This window comes from Rissa tridactyla, chromosome 1 (assembly GCF_028500815.1).
Source record: "Rissa tridactyla isolate bRisTri1 chromosome 1, bRisTri1.patW.cur.20221130, whole genome shotgun sequence".
In the NCBI taxonomy this organism is placed as follows: domain Eukaryota; kingdom Metazoa; phylum Chordata; class Aves; order Charadriiformes; family Laridae; genus Rissa; species Rissa tridactyla.
Genome location: NC_071466.1, coordinates 99,589,672 through 99,610,935, shown reverse-complemented (window position 1 = coordinate 99,610,935; position 21,264 = coordinate 99,589,672). Strand labels below are relative to the sequence as shown.

The window sequence follows — 21,264 nt, the reverse complement described above, 5'->3', positions numbered from 1 at the left end:
ACCACTCAGCAAGCCTTGGCCGCCACATCCCACCCATCCACGCTACTGGCGTCCTCCGCTCCGTCCTCCACTCCTGCTGGTGGGAGCGGTGGGTCAGGCACTGTGACGGTAGCAACCACGAAGCACAGCCCAGCTCCCAGCACGCCCAGCCCCGAGCCATCGACTTCTGCCTCCGGCACGTCCCCAGCTTCCGGCACGACTGATGCTGGCCTTTCGTCCACGCTGGCTGCCACTGCCCAGACGCGTCTCACCTCCGGAGCCCTCATGCAGGGGCAGAGCACGCTGGTGGAAAGGACCACTGCATCTTCCACAGGGAGCCCCTCTCCTGCCACGGCCTCCACCTCTGCGGCTAGCCGTGCCACCACTGCTCCCGTCCAGGGTGAAAGTCCCACCACCATCCAGGGGACCAGCCTGACGACAGAGCCCAATGCCAAGACCTCCCTATCCCTCCCTGCCACATCTTTGGGCACCCCATCCACGACGAGCATGACAGGCGGAGGAGGGCCCACGGAGACTGCGGACACCACGCCAACTCGGCAAGGCAGCTCCCTCAGGATGTCGGCCAGGAGCGATGTGACCAGCCCCACCTTCCCGACGACCACAAAGACTAACGCCGCTGCCACCAGCATGGCCACAGCGAGTGGCGGTGCTGCCTCCGTGTCTCTGGGGCCCAGCTCGGCAGCGACGAGCCACTTCTCCTCCTCTCCTGCGGGCTCCTCACCTGCCACTCCCAGCCCGCAGCCCAGCAGCTCCAGCGGCACCACTCAGCAAGCCTTGGCCGCCACATCCCACCCATCCACGCTACTGGCGTCCTCCGCTCCGTCCTCCACTCCTGCTGGTGGGAGCGGTGGGTCAGGCACTGTGACGGTAGCAACCACGAAGCACAGCCCAGCTCCCAGCACGCCCAGCCCCGAGCCATCGACTTCTGCCTCCGGCACGTCCCCAGCTTCCGGCATGACTGATGCTGGCCTTTCGTCCACGCTGGCTGCCACTGCCCAGACGCGTCTCACCTCCGGAGCCCTCATGCAGGGGCAGAGCACGCTGGTGGAAAGGACCACTGCATCTTCCACAGGGAGCCCCTCTCCTGCCACGGCCTCCACCTCTGCGGCTAGCCGTGCCACCACTGCTCCCGTCCAGGGTGAAAGTCCCACCACCATCCAGGGGACCAGCCTGACGACAGAGCCCAATGCCAAGACCTCCCTATCCCTCCCTGCCACATCTTTGGGCACCCCATCCGCGACGAGCATGGCAGGCGGAGGAGGGCCCACGGAGACTGTGGACACCACGCCAACTCGGCAAGGCAGCTCCCTCGGGATGTCGGCCAGGAGCGATGTGACCAGCCCCACCTTCCCGACGACCACAAAGACCAACGCCGCTGCCACCAGCATGGCCACAGCGAGTGGCGGTGCTGCCTCCGTGTCTCTGGGGCCCAGCTCGGCAGCAACGAGCCACTTCTCCTCCTCTCCTGCGGGCTCCTCACCTGCCACTCCCAGCCCGCAGCCCAGCAGCTCCAGCGGCACCACTCAGCAAGCCTTGGCCGCCACATCCCACCCATCCACGCTACTGGCGTCCTCCGCTCCGTCCTCCACTCCTGCTGGTGGGAGCGGTGGGTCAGGCACTGTGACGGTAGCAACCACGAAGCACAGCCCAGCTCCCAGCACGCCCAGCCCCGAGCCATCGACTTCTGCCTCCGGCACGTCCCCAGCTTCCGGCATGACTGATGCTGGCCTTTCGTCCACGCTGGCTGCCACTGCCCAGACGCGTCTCACCTCCGGAGCCCTCATGCAGGGGCAGAGCACGCTGGTGGAAAGGACCACTGCATCTTCCACAGGGAGCCCCTCTCCTGCCACGGCCTCCACCTCTGCGGCTAGCCGTGCCACCACTGCTCCCGTCCAGGGTGAAAGTCCCACCACCATCCAGGGGACCAGCCTGACGACAGAGCCCAATGCCAAGACCTCCCTATCCCTCCCTGCCACATCTTTGGGCACCCCATCCACGACGAGCATGACAGGCGGAGGAGGGCCCACGGAGACTGCGGGCACCACGCCAACTCGGCAAGGCAGCTCCCTCAGGATGTCGGCCAGGAGCGATGTGACCAGCCCCACCTTCCCGACGACCACAAAGACTAACGCCGCTGCCACCAGCATGGCCACAGCGAGTGGCGGTGCTGCCTCCGTGTCTCTGGGGCCCAGCTCGGCAGCAACGAGCCACTTCTCCTCCTCTCCTGCGGGCTCCTCACCTGCCACTCCCAGCCCGCAGCCCAGCAGCTCCAGCGGCACCACTCAGCAAGCCTTGGCCGCCACATCCCACCCATCCACGCTACTGGCGTCCTCCGCTCCGTCCTCCACTCCTGCTGGTGGGAGCGGTGGGTCAGGCGCTGTGACGGTAGCAACCACGAAGCACAGCCCAGCTCCCAGCACGCCCAGCCCCGAGCCATCGACTTCTGCCTCCGGCACGTCCCCAGCTTCCGGCACGACTGAGGCCGGCCTTTCGTCCACGCTGGCTGCCACTGCCCAGACGCGTCTCACCTCCGGAGCCCTCATGCAGGGGCAGAGCACGCTGGTGGAAAGGACCACTGCATCTTCCACAGGGAGCGCCTCTCCTGCCACGGCCTCCACCTCTGCGGCTAGCTGTGCCACGACTGCTCCTGTCCAGGGTGAAAGTCCCACCACCATCCAGGGGACCAGCCTGACGACAGAGCCCAATGCCAAGACCTCCCTATCCCTCCCTGCCACATCCTCGGGCACCCCATCCGCGACAAGCATGGCAGGCGGAGGAGGGCCCACGGAGACTGTGGATACCACGCCAACTCGGCAAGGCAGCTCCCTCGGGATGTCGGCCAGGAGCGATGTGACCAGCCCCACCTTCCCGACGACCACAAAGACCAACGCCGCTGCCACCAGCATGGCCACAGCGAGTGGCGGTGCTGCCTCCGTGTCTCTGGGGCCCAGCTCGGCAGCGACGAGCCACTTCTCCTCCTCTCCTGCGGGCTCCTCACCTGCCACTCCCAGCCCGCAGCCCAGCAGCTCCAGCGGCACCACTCAGCAAGCCTTGGCCGCCACATCCCACCCATCCACGCTACTGGCGTCCTCCGCTCCGTCCTCCACTCCTGCTGGTGGGAGCGGTGGGTCAGGCGCTGTGACGGTAGCAACCACGAAGCACAGCCCAGCTCCCAGCACGCCCAGCCCCGAGCCATCGACTTCTGCCTCCGGCACGTCCCCAGCTTCCGGCACGACTGAGGCCGGCCTTTCGTCCACGCTGGCTGCCACTGCCCAGACGCGTCTCACCTCCGGAGCCCTCATGCAGGGGCAGAGCACGCTGGTGGAAAGGACCACTGCATCTTCCACAGGGAGCCCCTCTCCTGCCACGGCCTCCACCTCTGCGGCTAGCCGTGCCACCACTGCTCCTGTCCAGGGTGAAAGTCCCACCACCATCCAGGGGACCAGCCTGACGACAGAGCCCAATGCCAAGACCTCCCTATCCCTCCCTGCCACATCTTTGGGCACCCCATCCGCGACGAGCATGGCAGGCGGAGGAGGGCCCACGGAGACTGTGGACACCACGCCAACTCGGCAAGGCAGCTCCCTCGGGATGTCGGCCAGGAGCGATGTGACCAGCCCCACCTTCCCGACGACCACAAAGACCAACGCCGCTGCCACCAGCATGGCCACAGCGAGTGGCGGTGCTGCCTCCGTGTCTCTGGGGCCCAGCTCGGCAGCGACGAGCCACTTCTCCTCCTCTCCTGCGGGCTCCTCACCTGCCACTCCCAGCCCGCAGCCCAGCAGCTCCAGCGGCACCACTCAGCAAGCCTTGGCCGCCACATCCCACCCATCCACGCTACTGGCGTCCTCCGCTCCGTCCTCCACTCCTGCTGGTGGGAGCGGTGGGTCAGGCACTGTGACGGTAGCAACCACGAAGCACAGCCCAGCTCCCAGCACGCCCAGCCCCGAGCCATCGACTTCTGCCTCCGGCACGTCCCCAGCTTCCGGCATGACTGATGCTGGCCTTTCGTCCACGCTGGCTGCCACTGCCCAGACGCGTCTCACCTCCGGAGCCCTCATGCAGGGGCAGAGCACGCTGGTGGAAAGGACCACTGCATCTTCCACAGGGAGCCCCTCTCCTGCCACGGCCTCCACCTCTGCGGCTAGCCGTGCCACCACTGCTCCCGTCCAGGGTGAAAGTCCCACCACCATCCAGGGGACCAGCCTGACGACAGAGCCCAATGCCAAGACCTCCCTATCCCTCCCTGCCACATCTTTGGGCACCCCATCCGCGACGAGCATGGCAGGCGGAGGAGGGCCCACGGAGACTGTGGACACCACGCCAACTCGGCAAGGCAGCTCCCTCGGGATGTCGGCCAGGAGCGATGTGACCAGCCCCACCTTCCCGACGACCACAAAGACCAACGCCGCTGCCACCAGCATGGCCACAGCGAGTGGCGGTGCTGCCTCCGTGTCTCTGGGGCCCAGCTCGGCAGCAACGAGCCACTTCTCCTCCTCTCCTGCGGGCTCCTCACCTGCCACTCCCAGCCCGCAGCCCAGCAGCTCCAGCGGCACCACTCAGCAAGCCTTGGCCGCCACATCCCACCCATCCACGCTACTGGCGTCCTCCGCTCCGTCCTCCACTCCTGCTGGTGGGAGCGGTGGGTCAGGCACTGTGACGGTAGCAACCACGAAGCACAGCCCAGCTCCCAGCACGCCCAGCCCCGAGCCATCGACTTCTGCCTCCGGCACGTCCCCAGCTTCCGGCACGACTGATGCTGGCCTTTCGTCCACGCTGGCTGCCACTGCCCAGACGCGTCTCACCTCCGGAGCCCTCATGCAGGGGCAGAGCACGCTGGTGGAAAGGACCACTGCATCTTCCACAGGGAGCGCCTCTCCTGCCACGGCCTCCACCTCTGCGGCTAGCTGTGCCACGACTGCTCCTGTCCAGGGTGAAAGTCCCACCACCATCCAGGGGACCAGCCTGACGACAGAGCCCAATGCCAAGACCTCCCTATCCCTCCCTGCCACATCCTCGGGCACCCCATCCGCGACAAGCATGGCAGGCGGAGGAGGGCCCACGGAGACTGTGGATACCACGCCAACTCGGCAAGGCAGCTCCCTCGGGATGTCGGCCAGGAGCGATGTGACCAGCCCCACCTTCCCGACGACCACAAAGACCAACGCCGCTGCCACCAGCATGGCCACAGCGAGTGGCGGTGCTGCCTCCGTGTCTCTGGGGCCCAGCTCGGCAGCAACGAGCCACTTCTCCTCCTCTCCTGCGGGCTCCTCACCTGCCACTCCCAGCCCGCAGCCCAGCAGCTCCAGCGGCACCACTCAGCAAGCCTTGGCCGCCACATCCCACCCATCCACGCTACTGGCGTCCTCCGCTCCGTCCTCCACTCCTGCTGGTGGGAGCGGTGGGTCAGGCGCTGTGACGGTAGCAACCACGAAGCACAGCCCAGCTCCCAGCACGCCCAGCCCCGAGCCATCGACTTCTGCCTCCGGCACGTCCCCAGCTTCCGGCACGACTGAGGCCGGCCTTTCGTCCACGCTGGCTGCCACTGCCCAGACGCGTCTCACCTCCGGAGCCCTCATGCAGGGGCAGAGCACGCTGGTGGAAAGGACCACTGCATCTTCCACAGGGAGCCCCTCTCCTGCCACGGCCTCCACCTCTGCGGCTAGCCGTGCCACCACTGCTCCTGTCCAGGGTGAAAGTCCCACCACCATCCAGGGGACCAGCCTGACGACAGAGCCCAATGCCAAGACCTCCCTATCCCTCCCTGCCACATCTTTGGGCACCCCATCCGCGACGAGCATGGCAGGCGGAGGAGGGCCCACGGAGACTGTGGACACCACGCCAACTCGGCAAGGCAGCTCCCTCGGGATGTCGGCCAGGAGCGATGTGACCAGCCCCACCTTCCCGACGACCACAAAGACCAACGCCGCTGCCACCAGCATGGCCACAGCGAGTGGCGGTGCTGCCTCCGTGTCTCTGGGGCCCAGCTCGGCAGCGACGAGCCACTTCTCCTCCTCTCCTGCGGGCTCCTCACCTGCCACTCCCAGCCCGCAGCCCAGCAGCTCCAGCGGCACCACTCAGCAAGCCTTGGCCGCCACATCCCACCCATCCACGCTACTGGCGTCCTCCGCTCCGTCCTCCACTCCTGCTGGTGGGAGCGGTGGGTCAGGCGCTGTGACGGTAGCAACCACGAAGCACAGCCCAGCTCCCAGCACGCCCAGCCCCGAGCCATCGACTTCTGCCTCCGGCACGTCCCCAGCTTCCGGCACGACTGAGGCCGGCCTTTCGTCCACGCTGGCTGCCACTGCCCAGACGCGTCTCACCTCCGGAGCCCTCATGCAGGGGCAGAGCACGCTGGTGGAAAGGACCACTGCATCTTCCACAGGGAGCCCCTCTCCTGCCACGGCCTCCACCTCTGCGGCTAGCTGTGCCACGACTGCTCCTGTCCAGGGTGAAAGTCCCACCACCATCCAGGGGACCAGCCTGACGACAGAGCCCAATGCCAAGACCTCCCTATCCCTCCCTGCCACATCTTTGGGCACCCCATCCGCGATGAGCATGGCAGGCGGAGGAGGGCCCACGGAGACTGTGGACACCACGCCAACTCGGCAAGGCAGCTCCCTCGGGATGTCGGCCAGGAGCGATGTGACCAGCCCCACCTTCCCGACGACCACAAAGACCAACGCCGCTGCCACCAGCATGGCCACAGCGAGTGGCGGTGCTGCCTCCGTGTCTCTGGGGCCCAGCTCGGCAGCAACGAGCCACTTCTCCTCCTCTCCTGCGGGCTCCTCACCTGCCACTCCCAGCCCGCAGCCCAGCAGCTCCAGCGGCACCACTCAGCAAGCCTTGGCCGCCACATCCCACCCATCCACGCTACTGGCGTCCTCCGCTCCGTCCTCCACTCCTGCTGGTGGGAGCGGTGGGTCAGGCGCTGTGACGGTAGCAACCACGAAGCACAGCCCAGCTCCCAGCACGCCCAGCCCCGAGCCATCGACTTCTGCCTCCGGCACGTCCCCAGCTTCCGGCACGACTGAGGCCGGCCTTTCGTCCACGCTGGCTGCCACTGCCCAGACGCGTCTCACCTCCGGAGCCCTCATGCAGGGGCAGAGCACGCTGGTGGAAAGGACCACTGCATCTTCCACAGGGAGCCCCTCTCCTGCCACGGCCTCCACCTCTGTGGCTAGCCGTGCCACCACTGCTCCTGTCCAGGGTGAAAGTCCCACCACCATCCAGGAGACCAGCCTGACGACAGAGCCCAATGCCAAGACCTCCCTATCCCTCCCTGCCACATCTTCGGGCACCCCATCCGCGACGAGCATGGCAGGCGGAGGAGGGCCCACGGAGACTGTGGACACCACGCCAACTCGGCAAGGCAGCTCCCTCGGGATGTCGGCCAGGAGCGATGTGACCAGCCCCACCTTCCCGACGACCACAAAGACCAACGCCGCTGCCACCAGCATGGCCACAGCGAGTGGCGGTGCTGCCTCCGTGTCTCTGGGGCCCAGCTCGGCAGCGACGAGCCACTTCTCCTCCTCTCCTGCGGGCTCCTCACCTGCCACTCCCAGCCCGCAGCCCAGCAGCTCCAGCGGCACCACTCAGCAAGCCTTGGCCGCCACATCCCACCCATCCACGCTACTGGCGTCCTCCGCTCCGTCCTCCACTCCTGCTGGTGGGAGCGGTGGGTCAGGCACTGTGACGGTAGCAACCACGAAGCACAGCCCAGCTCCCAGCACGCCCAGCCCCGAGCCATCGACTTCTGCCTCCGGCACGTCCCCAGCTTCCGGCACGACTGAGGCCGGCCTTTCGTCCACGCTGGCTGCCACTGCCCAGACGCGTCTCACCTCCGGAGCCCTCATGCAGGGGCAGAGCACGCTGGTGGAAAGGACCACTGCATCTTCCACAGGGAGCCCCTCTCCTGCCACGGCCTCCACCTCTGCGGCTAGCCGTGCCACCACTGCTCCCGTCCAGGGTGAAAGTCCCACCACCATCCAGGGGACCAGCCTGACGACAGAGCCCAATGCCAAGACCTCCCTATCCCTCCCTGCCACATCTTTGGGCACCCCATCCACGACGAGCATGGCAGGCGGAGGAGGGCCCACGGAGACTGCGGACACCACGCCAACTCGGCAAGGCAGCTCCCTCAGGATGTCGGCCAGGAGCGATGTGACCAGCCCCACCTTCCCGACGACCACAAAGACTAACGCCGCTGCCACCAGCATGGCCACAGCGAGTGGCGGTGCTGCCTCCGTGTCTCTGGGGCCCAGCTCGGCAGCAACGAGCCACTTCTCCTCCTCTCCTGCGGGCTCCTCACCTGCCACTCCCAGCCCGCAGCCCAGCAGCTCCAGCGGCACCACTCAGCAAGCCTTGGCCGCCACATCCCACCCATCCACGCTACTGGCGTCCTCCGCTCCGTCCTCCACTCCTGCTGGTGGGAGCGGTGGGTCAGGCGCTGTGACGGTAGCAACCACGAAGCACAGCCCAGCTCCCAGCACGCCCAGCCCCGAGCCATCGACTTCTGCCTCCGGCACGTCCCCAGCTTCCGGCACGACTGAGGCCGGCCTTTCGTCCACGCTGGCTGCCACTGCCCAGACGCGTCTCACCTCCGGAGCCCTCATGCAGGGGCAGAGCACGCTGGTGGAAAGGACCACTGCATCTTCCACAGGGAGCCCCTCTCCTGCCACGGCCTCCACCTCTGTGGCTAGCCGTGCCACCACTGCTCCTGTCCAGGGTGAAAGTCCCACCACCATCCAGGAGACCAGCCTGACGACAGAGCCCAATGCCAAGACCTCCCTATCCCTCCCTGCCACATCTTCGGGCACCCCATCCGCGACGAGCATGGCAGGCGGAGGAGGGCCCACGGAGACTGTGGACACCACGCCAACTCGGCAAGGCAGCTCCCTCGGGATGTCGGCCAGGAGCGATGTGACCAGCCCCACCTTCCCGACGACCACAAAGACCAACGCCGCTGCCACCAGCATGGCCACAGCGAGTGGCGGTGCTGCCTCCGTGTCTCTGGGGCCCAGCTCGGCAGCGACGAGCCACTTCTCCTCCTCTCCTGCGGGCTCCTCACCTGCCACTCCCAGCCCGCAGCCCAGCAGCTCCAGCGGCACCACTCAGCAAGCCTTGGCCGCCACATCCCACCCATCCACGCTACTGGCGTCCTCCGCTCCGTCCTCCACTCCTGCTGGTGGGAGCGGTGGGTCAGGCACTGTGACGGTAGCAACCACGAAGCACAGCCCAGCTCCCAGCACGCCCAGCCCCGAGCCATCGACTTCTGCCTCCGGCACGTCCCCAGCTTCCGGCACGACTGAGGCCGGCCTTTCGTCCACGCTGGCTGCCACTGCCCAGACGCGTCTCACCTCCGGAGCCCTCATGCAGGGGCAGAGCACGCTGGTGGAAAGGACCACTGCATCTTCCACAGGGAGCCCCTCTCCTGCCACGGCCTCCACCTCTGCGGCTAGCCGTGCCACCACTGCTCCCGTCCAGGGTGAAAGTCCCACCACCATCCAGGGGACCAGCCTGACGACAGAGCCCAATGCCAAGACCTCCCTATCCCTCCCTGCCACATCTTTGGGCACCCCATCCACGACGAGCATGACAGGCGGAGGAGGGCCCACGGAGACTGCGGACACCACGCCAACTCGGCAAGGCAGCTCCCTCAGGATGTCGGCCAGGAGCGATGTGACCAGCCCCACCTTCCCGACGACCACAAAGACTAACGCCGCTGCCACCAGCATGGCCACAGCGAGTGGCGGTGCTGCCTCCGTGTCTCTGGGGCCCAGCTCGGCAGCAACGAGCCACTTCTCCTCCTCTCCTGCGGGCTCCTCACCTGCCACTCCCAGCCCGCAGCCCAGCAGCTCCAGCGGCACCACTCAGCAAGCCTTGGCCGCCACATCCCACCCATCCACGCTACTGGCGTCCTCCGCTCCGTCCTCCACTCCTGCTGGTGGGAGCGGTGGGTCAGGCACTGTGACGGTAGCAACCACGAAGCACAGCCCAGCTCCCAGCACGCCCAGCCCCGAGCCATCGACTTCTGCCTCCGGCACGTCCCCAGCTTCCGGCACGACTGATGCTGGCCTTTCGTCCACGCTGGCTGCCACTGCCCAGACGCGTCTCACCTCCGGAGCCCTCATGCAGGGGCAGAGCACGCTGGTGGAAAGGACCACTGCATCTTCCACAGGGAGCCCCTCTCCTGCCACGGCCTCCACCTCTGCGGCTAGCCGTGCCACCACTGCTCCCGTCCAGGGTGAAAGTCCCACCACCATCCAGGGGACCAGCCTGACGACAGAGCCCAATGCCAAGACCTCCCTATCCCTCCCTGCCACATCTTTGGGCACCCCATCCACGACGAGCATGACAGGCGGAGGAGGGCCCACGGAGACTGCGGACACCACGCCAACTCGGCAAGGCAGCTCCCTCAGGATGTCGGCCAGGAGCGATGTGACCAGCCCCACCTTCCCGACGACCACAAAGACTAACGCCGCTGCCACCAGCATGGCCACAGCGAGTGGCGGTGCTGCCTCCGTGTCTCTGGGGCCCAGCTCGGCAGCGACGAGCCACTTCTCCTCCTCTCCTGCGGGCTCCTCACCTGCCACTCCCAGCCCGCAGCCCAGCAGCTCCAGCGGCACCACTCAGCAAGCCTTGGCCGCCACATCCCACCCATCCACGCTACTGGCGTCCTCCGCTCCGTCCTCCACTCCTGCTGGTGGGAGCGGTGGGTCAGGCGCTGTGACGGTAGCAACCACGAAGCACAGCCCAGCTCCCAGCACGCCCAGCCCCGAGCCATCGACTTCTGCCTCCGGCACGTCCCCAGCTTCCGGCACGACTGAGGCCGGCCTTTCGTCCACGCTGGCTGCCACTGCCCAGACGCGTCTCACCTCCGGAGCCCTCATGCAGGGGCAGAGCACGCTGGTGGAAAGGACCACTGCATCTTCCACAGGGAGCCCCTCTCCTGCCACGGCCTCCACCTCTGCGGCTAGCCGTGCCACCACTGCTCCCGTCCAGGGTGAAAGTCCCACCACCATCCAGGGGACCAGCCTGACGACAGAGCCCAATGCCAAGACCTCCCTATCCCTCCCTGCCACATCTTTGGGCACCCCATCCACGACGAGCATGACAGGCGGAGGAGGGCCCACGGAGACTGCGGACACCACGCCAACTCGGCAAGGCAGCTCCCTCAGGATGTCGGCCAGGAGCGATGTGACCAGCCCCACCTTCCCGACGACCACAAAGACCAACGCCGCTGCCACCAGCATGGCCACAGCGAGTGGCGGTGCTGCCTCCGTGTCTCTGGGGCCCAGCTCGGCAGCAACGAGCCACTTCTCCTCCTCTCCTGCGGGCTCCTCACCTGCCACTCCCAGCCCGCAGCCCAGCAGCTCCAGCGGCACCACTCAGCAAGCCTTGGCCGCCACATCCCACCCATCCACGCTACTGGCGTCCTCCGCTCCGTCCTCCACTCCTGCTGGTGGGAGCGGTGGGTCAGGCACTGTGACGGTAGCAACCACGAAGCACAGCCCAGCTCCCAGCACGCCCAGCCCCGAGCCATCGACTTCTGCCTCCGGCACGTCCCCAGCTTCCGGCACGACTGATGCTGGCCTTTCGTCCACGCTGGCTGCCACTGCCCAGACGCGTCTCACCTCCGGAGCCCTCATGCAGGGGCAGAGCACGCTGGTGGAAAGGACCACTGCATCTTCCACAGGGAGCCCCTCTCCTGCCACGGCCTCCACCTCTGCGGCTAGCCGTGCCACCACTGCTCCCGTCCAGGGTGAAAGTCCCACCACCATCCAGGGGACCAGCCTGACGACAGAGCCCAATGCCAAGACCTCCCTATCCCTCCCTGCCACATCTTTGGGCACCCCATCCACGACGAGCATGACAGGCGGAGGAGGGCCCACGGAGACTGCGGACACCACGCCAACTCGGCAAGGCAGCTCCCTCAGGATGTCGGCCAGGAGCGATGTGACCAGCCCCACCTTCCCGACGACCACAAAGACCAACGCCGCTGCCACCAGCATGGCCACAGCGAGTGGCGGTGCTGCCTCCGTGTCTCTGGGGCCCAGCTCGGCAGCGACGAGCCACTTCTCCTCCTCTCCTGCGGGCTCCTCACCTGCCACTCCCAGCCCGCAGCCCAGCAGCTCCAGCGGCACCACTCAGCAAGCCTTGGCCGCCACATCCCACCCATCCACGCTACTGGCGTCCTCCGCTCCGTCCTCCACTCCTGCTGGTGGGAGCGGTGGGTCAGGCACTGTGACGGTAGCAACCACGAAGCACAGCCCAGCTCCCAGCACGCCCAGCCCCGAGCCATCGACTTCTGCCTCCGGCACGTCCCCAGCTTCCGGCACGACTGAGGCCGGCCTTTCGTCCACGCTGGCTGCCACTGCCCAGACGCGTCTCACCTCCGGAGCCCTCATGCAGGGGCAGAGCACGCTGGTGGAAAGGACCACTGCATCTTCCACAGGGAGCCCCTCTCCTGCCACGGCCTCCACCTCTGCGGCTAGCCGTGCCACCACTGCTCCCGTCCAGGGTGAAAGTCCCACCACCATCCAGGGGACCAGCCTGACGACAGAGCCCAATGCCAAGACCTCCCTATCCCTCCCTGCCACATCTTTGGGCACCCCATCCACGACGAGCATGGCAGGCGGAGGAGGGCCCACGGAGACTGCGGACACCACGCCAACTCGGCAAGGCAGCTCCCTCAGGATGTCGGCCAGGAGCGATGTGACCAGCCCCACCTTCCCGACGACCACAAAGACTAACGCCGCTGCCACCAGCATGGCCACAGCGAGTGGCGGTGCTGCCTCCGTGTCTCTGGGGCCCAGCTCGGCAGCAACGAGCCACTTCTCCTCCTCTCCTGCGGGCTCCTCACCTGCCACTCCCAGCCCGCAGCCCAGCAGCTCCAGCGGCACCACTCAGCAAGCCTTGGCCGCCACATCCCACCCATCCACGCTACTGGCGTCCTCCGCTCCGTCCTCCACTCCTGCTGGTGGGAGCGGTGGGTCAGGCGCTGTGACGGTAGCAACCACGAAGCACAGCCCAGCTCCCAGCACGCCCAGCCCCGAGCCATCGACTTCTGCCTCCGGCACGTCCCCAGCTTCCGGCACGACTGAGGCCGGCCTTTCGTCCACGCTGGCTGCCACTGCCCAGACGCGTCTCACCTCCGGAGCCCTCATGCAGGGGCAGAGCACGCTGGTGGAAAGGACCACTGCATCTTCCACAGGGAGCCCCTCTCCTGCCACGGCCTCCACCTCTGTGGCTAGCCGTGCCACCACTGCTCCTGTCCAGGGTGAAAGTCCCACCACCATCCAGGAGACCAGCCTGACGACAGAGCCCAATGCCAAGACCTCCCTATCCCTCCCTGCCACATCTTCGGGCACCCCATCCGCGACGAGCATGGCAGGCGGAGGAGGGCCCACGGAGACTGTGGACACCACGCCAACTCGGCAAGGCAGCTCCCTCGGGATGTCGGCCAGGAGCGATGTGACCAGCCCCACCTTCCCGACGACCACAAAGACCAACGCCGCTGCCACCAGCATGGCCACAGCGAGTGGCGGTGCTGCCTCCGTGTCTCTGGGGCCCAGCTCGGCAGCGACGAGCCACTTCTCCTCCTCTCCTGCGGGCTCCTCACCTGCCACTCCCAGCCCGCAGCCCAGCAGCTCCAGCGGCACCACTCAGCAAGCCTTGGCCGCCACATCCCACCCATCCACGCTACTGGCGTCCTCCGCTCCGTCCTCCACTCCTGCTGGTGGGAGCGGTGGGTCAGGCGCTGTGACGGTAGCAACCACGAAGCACAGCCCAGCTCCCAGCACGCCCAGCCCAGCTCCCAGCACGCCCAGCCCTGAGCCATCGACTTCTGCCTCCAGCACGTCCCCAGCTTCCGGCACGACCGAGGCCGGCGTTTCATCCACGCTGGCTGCCACTGCCCAGACGCGTCTCACCTCCGGAGCCCTCACACAGGGGCAGAGCACGCTGGTGGAAAGGACCACTGCATCTTCCACAGGGAGCCCCTCTCCTACCACGGCCTCCACCTCTGTGGCTAGCCGTGCCACCACTGCTCCTGTCCAGGATGAAAGTCCCACCACCATCCAGGGGACCAGCCTGACGACAGAGCCCAATGCCAAGACCTCCCTATCCCTCCCTGCCACATCTTTGGGGACCCCATCCATGACGTCCTATAAGAAATCAACAACTGTTAGTCCTGCTTTTACTGGAGCTTGCAGTGAGTATTTCAATACATGATGCTACATTCAGTTTTTGTATTGTTGCGTGAATTGAGTGTAATTTACTTTTATTCTTCTTTCTTTCTGATGTATTGTTTTACGTTTACCGTATGCCTTTTAAATTGGGAAAATAATCCAGGAATATGAATCATTGCTTCTACATACATTTCTCAAATTCTGCAGCTATAGCCTGCACTTATGTTCAAAATGGCTCACCTTGTGTTTATGCAGTGCGGCGTGCCACAGTGGTAATAAGCTGTGTAGTTATGTTGCATAAGCGTCGTTATGTCTAGTGGTAACTGACTAGATTTGAAGGGGTAAGGGACGAATCGAGCAGCAGAGACTCAAGCGTAGTTGATGTTTTTAGAAGCTATGGCTGTGCCTGGGCATCGTCAGGTAGATGTTAAACCTTTTACCTGGCTTATGGCCATATGGTTTGGTGACGGTTTATGTCAGAGTCAGGTTGATGGTTGGACTAGATGATCTGAAAGGTCCCTTCCAACGTAGGCAATTCTATGATTCTGTAACTTCAGTTGTTGTTGTTGTTGATTTGAGTTTTGAAATTCCCTTTTATGAGATAGTAGAGGCAGTTCCTTCATTGTGAGAATTCTATCTAATTTATTTTGCTAACTTAGTTCTTGTATTTTTCAACAGTACTTCTCTTCTAGTGTATTTTTAGTTTTTTCCAAGTGGCTATCTTCTGACTTCCAAGAATATGCAGTAATGAACCTTTCAAAATTTTTTGATGCATAACAAAGAAGTAAAGAAAAGACAAAAGGATAATAATGCTACCTTTTTCTATTCTGCACCAAAAAGAAATTAACTGGGGATACGATTTCCATTTTTAGAGCATAATAGTATTCTTCTAGTTTGAATTCAAACCTCAGGGGTTAATTCTAATCTGCTTTGGAGTTGCAGTGCTCTCATGGAATTCAATAGGAAATACGCACACACGTGATAAGGTATAACTTGGTCTTTCACACCTTTATAGAAACATTGCAGAGACTACTTATTTTCCGTAGCCAATCAGTTTTGCATTAATACTTTATTCCTTAAAGACGCGGAGACTATAACTACATGCCTCACACGGATTTCCTTTTTGTTTTTTAGCTCCTATCACTTTCTCCATACAGCTGGAAAAGGTGACCAGTACAGTGATACAGTTCAGCTGGAAACCTGAAGGTGGCACAAGAGATAGTCCTTACAGAGTGCGTCTGTGGGGCGGCTCTGGAGAGATGGAGAACAGAAGCCTAAATGAAACAAGTACTGCATTTGAAAATCTGCTTTCTGATAATAAGTACCAAATATCCGTGGATGTTTCAACTTGCTCCAAGAATGTCAGTACCTCCTTGACAGTTCAGACAGGTATTTCCTCAGGAACCTTTTATTTTTTCCATTAGCAGACTAACACATACGTGGCCTGATGATGAAGCCTTTTTCGTTGAGCACCTACCTAGACATGAATAAGCTATACCATGAAATGAATAGGCAAAGAGAGGCCAAATTTCAGACACTTAAAGCCAGCCTGCAAATTTTTCTTGGGGCTGAGACCCAAAGCCTCCCTTGTCCTCCTGCCAAATTCAAAACTTTACGGAACTAAAAGCACAGTGGTTCAGCATGCCAGTCTCTCCCAGCTCCATACCCTTTACTTCCCAAGCCTGACCTGCTCCTGCATCTTCACATGCAAGTTGTGCCCACTTTTGGGTTCCCAGTCACATAGCAGCCAGAAGGTTTAAAGCCATAGTCCTCCTGTAGCCACCTAGCCTAGGAAAGCTCAGAGTCCTGCACCTCTTACTGCTTGCTCGCTTTGCAAATCCCAGCTTCTTTGTCAGTAGAAGCAGCAGCTGCAGTATGGCAAATGCTTACAGTAGGATATACCAGTGTAGCTAAATTCACAAATGAAATACTTATTCTATTATCTGGAGCCTTGCGCTATCCTCCCATGGGAGAGCGTCTGTGATTCTGGAAGCAACTGTGGCTGGTACATGAAGCCACATGTCGGAAGGAGCAGCGGCAATGTACGGCAAGTCAAGGGCAGGCCTCTTGCAGGGACTGATGCTCAAAGCTGCCTTGTTGTAAGGCACATAACCCAAGGATATGGTGGTCATTCCTGTCCACATCATGTAACAGCTTGTCCTCTTCCTTCAGAGAAACATCAAGTAAAAGGTGATGAATACTGTAGTCAGTGCATGGTACAGAGTGTTTATGAGATATATCGTGGTCAGCTGTGGTGCAGGGAGTTAACCTGTCTGCATTCACCTCTGGTCTGCCCTTATCCTTAGAGGTACTTAGGTGAGGAACCACTTTTAAACAGTACTTACACTTTGGCTGGTTATTCTGTCTTTAATATCTCCACAGCTGCTGAAGTCTTCAATGGAACCACTAGGATTACCAATGAAGTTTACACACCTGCATATCAGAACAAATCAAGTACAGCATTTAAGGACTTTGAAACTAAGTTCATTGAGGAGGTATTTTGCTTAGGAATTCTAACCCAAAATTTATTTTCTGTTGAGTTCTTTGTAACGTAAACAATCACGAGGATCTGGGTATGAATAATCTTAAATATGGGTAGGAAAGATTTTGTGACGGTTAAAAACAAAACAGTACTTATTTAGGCCTTACTTCTCATTTGTATTGTGGTCCTCTGAGGCCCTGGTTTAAACGAAATTCTGCCTGGGAGTTATACACGTTCCCGTATTATGAGAGATGCTTCTAAATTAATTATAGCCAGCATATTGCTCTAACAACTTTTGATGTTAAAGGAGAAAAATAGATAATAACTTATACCTTTTACCTTGCAGATAAAAAAACATCTGCCACAGGAGATCCTAGAATTAATACAGAGCAATAGAATGCGTATTGTAATTAATAGCATCAGGAATGGCAGTGTGATTGTGCTCTTCGACGTTGTGTTGGATACAGGAGAAAATATAACAAAACCAGGGATTTCAGATGCTTTTACAGACGCCCTTAACATGAGTACAGTATTGCAAGTTGATCTTAAAAAGACTGTAATAGAAGGTATGAATTTGTTCATTGTGAATTCAAGCAGTAGTGTATATTTCACTGATGGTAACATCCAGTGAAATGGAATTTGGGTGGGGAAAGGCAATTGCAAATAGTATTCTGTTTCTTTCTTTTCCCAATGCTGACTTAAAACCTTGTTCTTTTTCTGTTTTCTTTAATTTCACTTCAGCAAGGAATAGCTGTCAGCCAGGACTAAATGACTGTTCACAACATGCTACCTGCACTGCTGAAGGAGCCAGTTATTCCTGTCAGTGCAACAAAGGATTCACAGACAGCAGTCCCCAAGTTCCAGGGAGAGTTTGTCAGCATGATCAGAATCTACCTTCAGGTAACTGCTTCAGTTATTTTTTTTTAATTAAAAAAAGCCTTAAAATTTTGCATATAATGTCTATTCCCTCCCCTGACCCTTCCTCAACTAATAATTCATTATGATGACTAACGCTGGCCTTCGATGGATCGGATTTTATATGAGAATGGGTACCATAGTTAACTATTTAGGAAAACAATAGAAGCATATTTTCTGGGCTTGTTTTTTTCAAAGTTCTTTATGAAAACAAATAGCACAGACTTGGTGAAACTTTAAAAGAAATTCTACTCACTGACTCCAAATTGCTATTTTACAGAACAAATGACTACGGTCCCTCCAGAAAGTGCTACAGCTAGGTTTACAGGGAGCCCCTCTACCTCTGCAGACAGCCATACCACGACTGCTCCTGTCCAAGGTGAAAGTCCCACCACCATCCAGGGGACAAGCCTGACGACAGAGCCCAATGCCAAGACCTCCCTATCCCTCCCTGCCACATCTTTGGGGACCCCATCCATGACGTCCTATAAGAAATCAACAACTGTTAGTCCTGCTTTTACTGGAACTTGTAGTGAGTATTTCAATACATGATGCTACATTCAGTTTTCATCTTGTTGCGTGAATTGAGTGTAATTTATTTTTATTCTTCTTTCTTTCTGATGTATTGTTTTACGTTTACCGTATGCCTTTTAAATTGGGAAAATAATCCAGGAATATGAATCATTGCTTCTACATACATTTCTCAAATTCTGCAGCTATAGCCTGCACTTGTGTTCAAAATGGCTCACCTTGTGTTTATGCAGTGCGGCGTGCCACAGTGGTAATAAGCTGTGTAGTTATGTTGCATAAGCGTCGTTATGTCTAGTGGTAACTGACTAGATTTGAAGGGGTAAGGGACGAATCGAGCAGCAGAGACGCAAGAGTGTTGATGTTTTTAGAAGCTATGGCTGTGCCTGGGCATCGTCAGGTAGAAGTTAAGCCTTCTTCCAGCAAAGAGGTGTCAGGAGCAGTAGCCCAGCTGAAGTGCTTCTACACTAATGCATGCAGCGTGGGTAACTAGACAGGAGGAGCTGGAAGCCATTGCGCAGCAGGAAAGCTATGATGTAGTCACCATCACAGAAATGTGGTGGGATGACTCACAGGACTGGAGTGCTGCATTAGATGGCTACAACTTCTTCAGAAGGGACAGGCAAGGAAGGAGAGGAGGTGGGGTGGCCCTGTATGTTAGGGAGTGTTATGAATGTCAAGAGCTTAATGATGGTAACAGTAGGTTTGAGTGTTTGTGGGTAAGAATCAGGGGGAGGACCAACAAGTCTGATATCATGGTGGGAATCTCTTATAGACTGCCAAACCAGGATGTAGAGGTAGATGAAATAGTCTACGAGCATCTGGGAGAAATCTCAGAGATCACTGGCCCTTGTCCTGCTGCAAGACTTCAACCTACCAGATATCAGCTGGGAACACAATACAGCTGAGGGGGAGCAGTCTAGGAGGCTCCTGGAGTGTGTTGGGGATAACTTCCTTAAACAGCTGGTGAGGGAACTGACCGGGGAAGGAGCTCTGCTGGTCTTGCTGTTTGGAAGTAGAGAAAGACTTGTGGGGGATATGACAGTTGGAGCCTGTCTTGAGCGTAGTCACCATTAAATGATAGAGTTTTTGATTCTCAGAGAAGCAAGGAGTGGGGTCAGCAGAACTGCCACCATGGACTTCTGGAGGGCAGACTTTGCTCTTTTCAAAAGCCTGCTTGGAAGGCAGTCCTGAAGGGTAAAGGAGTCCAGGAAGGCTGGACGTTTTTCAAGAAGGAAGTCTTAAAAGCGCAGGAGCAGGCTGTCCCCATATACCATAAAACGAGCCGTTGGGGGAAAAGACCAGCCTGGCTGAACAGGGAGATATGGATACAACTCAGGGCAAAAAAGAGAGTTTATTGCTTTTGGAAAAAGGGGCAGGCCACTCAGGAAGGCTACAAGGATGTTGTAAGGCTGCGTAGGGAGAAAAGTAGAAAAGCCGAAGCCCAACTGGAACTTAACATGGCTTTGGATGTTAAGAACAAAAAAAAAAAGTTTCTATGAATACATTAGTAACAAAAGGAGGACTCAGGAGAATCTCCATCCTTTTTCGGATGAAGGCGGTAACATTGTGACAAAGAATGAGGAGAAGGCTGAGGTACTTAATGCCTTCTTTGCCTCATTCTTTAGTAGTAGAGTTGGTTGTTCCCTGAGTACCCAGACCTCTGAGCTAGTAGATAGGGGCAGGGAGCAGAATGAAGCCTCCGCAATCCAAAGGGAGATGGTGAGGGACCTGCTCCAACACCTGGATGTACACAAGTGTATGGGCCTGATGGGATCCACCCAAGGGTACTGAGGGAGCTGGCAGAAGTGCTCACCGAGTCGCATTCCATCACGTATCAGCAGTCCTGGCTAACCGGGGAGGTCCCAGTTGACTGGCAGCTAACAAATGTGATGCCCATCCACAAGAAGGGCCAGAAGGATGATCCGGGGAACTACAGGCCTGTCAGTCTTCCCTCGATGCCTGGGAAGGTCATGGAATAGATCATCATGAATGCCATTATGCAGCACATGAAGGACAACCAGGCAATCAGGCCCAGTCAGCGTGGGTTTATGAAATGCAGGTCCTGCTTGACAAACCCGATCCCCATCTATGAAAAAGTGACCCACTTGGTGGATGAGGGAAAGGCTGTGGAGGTTGTTTACCTGGACTTTAGTAAGGCCTTTGATACAGTTTCCCAAAGCATCCTCCTAGAGAAACTGTCTGCCCATGGTTTGGACAGGAGTACTCTTCACTGGGTTAAAAACTGAATGGAGTTAAATCCAGTTGGCGGCTGGTCACGAGTGGTGTTCCCCAGGGCTCGGTGTTTGGGCCAGTTCTGTTTAATATCTTTATCAATGATCTGGACAAGGGGATCAAGTGCACCCTCAGTAAGTTTGCAGTCCTGAATCATAGAATCATAGAATCATTTAGGTTGGAAAAGACCCTTGGGATCATCAACTCCAACCATCAACCCCACTTTAGAAATTTCTCCCCTACACCATATCCCCTAACACCACATCTAAATGACTCTTAAACACATCCAGGGATGGTGACTCCACCACCTCCCTGGGCAGCCTATTCCAGTGTCTGACCACTCTTTCTGTGAAGAATTTTTTCCTAATGTCCAGCCTAAACCTACCCTGTTGCATCTTGAAGCCATTCCCTCTTGTTCTATTGCTAATTACCTGTGAGAAGAGACCAGCACCAACTTCTCTACAATGTCCTTTCAAGTAGTTGTAGAGAGTGATGAGGTCTCCCCTCAGCCTCCTCTTCCTCAAACTAAACAGTCCCCTCTCCTTCAATCGCTCCTCATAAGATTTATTCTCCAGGCCCTTCATCAGCTTCGTTGTCCTCCTCTGCATTCACTCCAGCACCTCGATATTTCTCTCATATTGAGGTGCCCAAAACTGGACACAATACTCAAGGTGTGGCCTCACCAGTGCTGAGTACAGGGGGACAATCACCTCCCTTCTTCTGCTGGTCACACTATTTCTAATACAAGCCAGGATGCCATTGGCCCTCTTGGCCACCTGGGCACACTGCTGGCTCGTGTTCAGCTGCTTGTCAATAAGAACCCCCAGGTCCTTTTCTGCCAGGCAGCTCTCCAGCCACACTTCCCCAAGCCTGTAGCGATGCATGGGGTTGTTGTGGCCCAAGTGCAGGACC

General features: G+C 59.3%; 1 protein-coding gene across 1 annotated transcript; it reads left to right on the top strand.

Annotated features, from left to right (window-relative positions):
• Positions 1-1,818: 1,818 nt before the first annotated feature.
• LOC128905259 (spore coat protein SP65-like) lies at positions 1,819-15,396 on the top strand (the record flags this gene model as incomplete). Its single annotated transcript, XM_054191119.1, has 7 exons — positions 1,819-1,866; positions 7,132-7,203; positions 8,650-8,721; positions 10,930-10,974; positions 12,448-12,492; positions 13,204-13,282; positions 15,350-15,396. Coding segments are annotated over 7 exons (408 nt in total), but the record flags the coding sequence as incomplete, so codon positions are not given.
• Positions 15,397-21,264: the final 5,868 nt, after the last annotated feature.